This window comes from Scylla paramamosain, chromosome 41 (assembly GCF_035594125.1).
Source record: "Scylla paramamosain isolate STU-SP2022 chromosome 41, ASM3559412v1, whole genome shotgun sequence".
NCBI classification, from domain to species: domain Eukaryota; kingdom Metazoa; phylum Arthropoda; class Malacostraca; order Decapoda; family Portunidae; genus Scylla; species Scylla paramamosain.
The window spans coordinates 13,656,967-13,661,966 of record NC_087191.1 but is presented as its reverse complement, the minus strand read 5'-3'; the positions used below and the strand labels follow the sequence as shown (position 1 = coordinate 13,661,966).

Below are 5,000 nucleotides of genomic sequence, written 5' to 3'. Positions count from 1 at the left end.
ACAACAACAACAACATCACCACCACCACCACCACCACCACCACCACGAACAACAATAACAAATTAAGAAGACAAGAAAACAACAAACAAAAGGAATAAGAGGAAGGAAGAGAAGGAAGAACATTAGAACAAGAAGATGAAGAAGAGGAAGAAGAATAAAATAATAATAACAAACAGAAGGGAAGAAGAGGAAGAAGGAAGACGAACATGAGGAGGAGGAGAAGGAAGAGGAGAAGGAAGATGATAAGAGGATAGATAGGAGGAGGAGGAGGACCAGAAGACCACCCCCTTCCTTCCACCACGACCAGTACCACCACCAGCACCACCAGTACCACCACCAGCGCCACCATTCAATTTCGTGTCCTGGTCTGTGGAATTTTTCGGGAAGTTTGGCGAGCGCGTCTTTTCAGCCAATGATAACCTCATTTAGGGAGCCGCCTGAGCGACGCCGTGCTGTGATTGGCTATCGGCTCCCCGCGCTGTGCTTCTATTGGCTGTTGGGGAGGTGGTGGTGGTGGTGTGACCCGGGACCTCCGTTATTGTATGGGAGAGAGAGAGAGAGAGAGAGAGAGAGAGAGAGAGAGAGAGAGAGAGAGAGAGAGATTCATTAGTTTATTCTGCTTTACGAAGGAAGGGAGAGGAGAGGAGAGAGAGAGAGGAGGAGTAAAAGGAGGAAAGGAAGGAGGAAAAGGAGGAGGAGGAGGAGAGAAAAGGACAAACTCACTAATCTATCCTCTCATAATAATAATAATAATAATAATAATAATAATAATAATAATAATAATAATAGGAATCCGCCTCCATTCTTGTCTTGTAGAATGTAAACAGTGTGACGTTGTGATGACAGCTGAGAGACAGGAGGAGGAGAAGGAGGAGGAGAAGGAGGAGGAGGAGGAGGAGGAGGAGGAGGAGGAGGAGGAAGGAGGAGGAGGACTAGTAGTAATCTCCCAGCACTCCCAGGGGCGTTTAGCCTTAATATTTTCCTCCTCCTCCTCCTCCTCCTATCCCTCCTCCTCCTTCACCTCCCCTCCTCCTCCTCCTCCTCCTGGTTCTCATGGGAGGGGAGGAGAGGGAGGAGGGGAGATAAGGGAGGTAGGGAGATGTTGGTACAAGCCTGACTCTCTCTCTCTCTCTCTCTCTCTCTCTCTCTCTCTCTCTCTCTCTTCTAAATTTTTGCATTCCTCTGTCTCACTTCTGAATTTCTGTTTCCACCTCCCTGACACACCCTGACACTGTACTTCTCTCCCTTCCTTTCCCGTGACACTGCTCATCTTCTCCCTGACACCCCCCTCATATCCAGCCTACCTCTCCCTGACACTCCCTCCCTCTCCCTGCCAAACCACCTCATGACATTCTGCTTCTCTCCCTCACTTACTCGTACCTAAGATTTCACCTCCCTCTCTCCTCTCCCATGACACTTCTGCTACTCTCCCTTCATCTCTTACTGACACTTTCCTGTAATGGTACTCACCCTGACAGTGCCTTCCTCTTCTCTCTCTCTCTTCCTGACACACCCTGACACTGTACTTCTATGTAACGACTGTCCCAATTTCTCTCCTCCCTCTCATCCTGTCTCCTTACTATCCTGCAGCTCGGGGGAGAGGCGGAGCGGGCAGCATGCTGGGCGCCGTCAGGGAATGGCTGACACAATGCCGGGAGTCTCGAAAGCTCATTCTGGTCATTGTGGCTATTGCTCTCCTTCTCGACAACATGCTTCTCACCACCGTCGGTAAGGAAGATAGCTCACTTGCTCACTGGTTCACTTGGTCACTGGTTCGCTCGTTCACTGGTTTACTCTCTCACTGGTTCATTCTCTCACTCATTTGCTCGGGCTAATTGAAGCTTTTAAATCATCTAGTATTTCTTCTCTCTCTTTCTCTCTCTCTCATTCACTGGCTCGCTCTCTTACTCATTTGCTTCACTAAGGCTTTTAAATCACCATTATATTCCTTGGTCTTTTTAACAATATTCTTTCTCACTTACTGGCTAGCTCACTCACTCACTCATTCACTCACTCACTCTTGCTCACTCACACACACTTACTCTGCTTCTAATCTACTTCTAATTTTAATCTTACTTACTCACATCTAGCTAATCTATGCAGTTTTACAATTATCACTCTTATTAACACACTCTTATTCACTCTCTCTCTCTCTCTCTCTCTCTCTCTCTCTCTCTCTCTCTCTCTCTCTCTCTCTCTCTCACACATACACACTCCCTTCTGTCATCGTCCTTAAAAAATATTCATAGTTTTGGTCATTGTTGTTGTCGTTGTTGTTGTTGTTGTTGTTGTTGTTGTTGTTGTTCAGTATGTTAATAACTGTATAACTTTTTTTTTGAGGAGTTGAGATGAAAAATGTTATATTATATGAATTTTATATGTTTTGTATGATTAAGATATTTATTTAGTATGTTATAATGATGTACTAATTCTCTCTCTCTCTCTCTCTCTCTCTCTCTCTCTCTCTCTCTCTCTCTCTCTCTCTCTCTCTCTCTCGCAGTGCCCATCATCCCCAAATACCTTTACATGATGCGGCACCCGAACTCCACCGATCCGGACCCCCCTGACACCCCCCCACCGCCCATCACCACCACACCCCCGCCCCCTCCCACCACCACCACCACCCTGGTCGCCGCCATCGGTCACTCCCATGCCAGAGAAGGTAAGTGTGAAAGCCTCTCTCTCTCTCTCTCTCTCTCTCTCTCTCTCTCTCTCTCTCTCTCTCTCTGGGTTTGTTTACGTTTTGCAGTTGATCTATGGAAAGGCAACGATAAGTGAGGTTAAGCTGCGTTGGGTCCGGTTAGATCTTGGATGGGTGACCTGTGTAAACAAAAGGGGTTTGAGAGGAACTGAAGGGGGTGACTGGAGGGGGTGGAAGGGAGGATAAATAAAGGTTGGGGGGTGTTGTGAGGGTCTGCGCTCCCCCCTCTCCACCCAACACATCTTCGTAACGCAAATGGAAGCAGTAATCGCGAGAATATTGTACTAATGGACTGCCTCACAGGAAATCTCGTCACGCAATTACTGGGAAAATACGGATATATATATCTCTCTCTCTCTCTCTCTCTCTCTCTCTCTCTCTCTCTCTCTCTCTCTCTCTCTCTGAGTGTGGTGATATATGTAAAAGTGATTGTTAGAGATAGTTTTGGTGGTAGTAGTAGTAGTAGTTGTAGTAAAATAATAATAATAATAATAATAATAATAATAATAATAATAATAATAATAATAATAATAATAATAATAATGCTCCACTAATAATCATAATGGAAGCTTCATTAGACAAATTTTTACTTTCCCCTTTCATCTCAAAAGTTAAATTAACGAGATTAAATCTTGAAAAATATCAGATTAAATTAAATGCCAAATAGAGAACCGATATAACTCTCTCTCTCTCTCTCTCTCTCTCTCTCTCTCTCTCTCTCTCTCTCTCTCTCTCTCTCTCTCTCTCTCTCTCTCAATCTATCTTTCTCTCTCTCCCCAGGATCCGGCCGCTGTTATTGCCCAGAGGAGGGGGGAGTGGGGGTAAGAGGCCCCTCCCCCCTCTCTTCCACCCTACCCCTTCGATACAGGTAAGTCTTAATTAACCTGTCCACTCCTCCTCCTCCTCCTCCTCCTCCTCCTCCTCCTCCTCCTCCTCCTCCTCCTCCTCCTCCTCCTAAATAGTCACATGTATAGTTATTTTTTATCTTATCAACTCAATATTATTTCTATGACTGCTTGTGTGTGTGTGTGTGTGTGTGTGTGTGTGTGTGTGTGTGTGTGTGTGTGTGTGTGTGTGTGTGTGTGTGTGTGTGTGTGTGTGTGTGTAGCTGCAAAATAAATATATCTTTCAACATCTCTTTCCTTCCTCTCTTTCCTCCTTCCCTCTCTTCTCTCCTCCCCCTTCCCTCTATTTCTCCTTCATTCCTTCTATCTATCCCCTACATAACCTTTCTTCCCTCTCTTCCTTCCCTCTCCTCCTTCCCTCTCCTCCTCTTCCTTCCTTCCCATACCTATTTCTCTCCACCTATGCATTCCCTCCCTCCTTCTTTTCATATCCTATCCTTTCTTTCCTCCCTATCTATCCTCTTCTCATTTATCGTTTCCTTCTCTCTCTTCCTCTTTCTCTCACCAATCCATTTCTACATCTATCTATCCATACCCTATCATTTCTTCCCTCGACCCATTCCCTACCTCCATTTTCTCTCCCTTTCTACCTATCCGTCCTTCTCTCCACCCATCTATACCCTTCCCTCTTCCTCTCACCACCATCACCAGGCCAAACAGAGGAGGAGGCCAGAAACAACCCCGCTATGGAATTCCTGCAGAACACCACGTCTATTGCCAACAAGCCCGCCTCTCCCCCGCCCCCGCTGACCTCGGCCGCCCCCACCCCGGCAAGACGGAGGCCAGTCGGAGGGCACAAAATGAACCATGAGGATTTGGTCAACGAAAATGTAGAGGTTGGCTTGCTGTTTTGCTCCAAGGCGGTGGTGCAGCTGCTCACCAACCCTTTCATTGGACCTCTCACTCACAGGTCAGTTCCTCTTCCTCTCTAATACAAACTAATATCACCTTTTCATTGGACGCTTGAGATAAAGGTACATTATTTTTTTCTAACTATATATTATCGTCATCGCTGGGGTCATGGGCTGTTACAGTTGGACCCAGACCAAGACCTAGTGTGTGTGTGTGTGTGTGTGTGTGTGTGTGTGTGTTCAGGTCCCATTTGTCCATAATCCCTTCGTTCTCTCTCTCTCTCTCTCTCTCTCTCTCTCTCTCTCTCTCTCTCTCTCTCTCTCTCTCTCTCTCTCTCTCTCTCTCTCTCTCGCTCCCTTTCTCCTAAGTGCTCTTAATATCACTACCAGGTAAACACAGGCCCATTAACACCTGCATTCCAACGCTCTCATTACTGCCACACCTGTGTTAAAAATAGTTAGAAACACTTCACTGCTACTTCTCTTTCAGCTGGCGGGAATATTACCGTCTGTTTCCTGGTTAGGTTAAGTTCCTCGTATTGT

The 5,000-nt window shown here is 46.2% G+C and overlaps 1 protein-coding gene across 2 annotated transcripts in view; it reads left to right on the top strand.

Annotated features, from left to right (window-relative positions):
• Positions 1-5,000, top strand: part of LOC135093102 (synaptic vesicular amine transporter-like) — a 34,683-nt gene that overhangs the window by 10,645 nt on the left and 19,038 nt on the right. The window contains exons 2-5 of one of the 2 annotated variants that reach the window (XM_063991998.1): positions 1,591-1,728; positions 2,501-2,662; positions 3,482-3,569; positions 4,258-4,516. In XM_063991998.1, the coding sequence (XP_063848068.1) occupies positions 4,293-4,516 (224 nt within the window). In that variant the 5' untranslated portion in view covers positions 1,591-1,728; positions 2,501-2,662; positions 3,482-3,569; positions 4,258-4,292. The remainder of the gene's footprint in view (positions 1-1,590; positions 1,729-2,500; positions 2,663-3,481; positions 3,570-4,257; positions 4,517-5,000) is intronic. The other variant, XM_063991999.1, reaches the window with a different exon arrangement.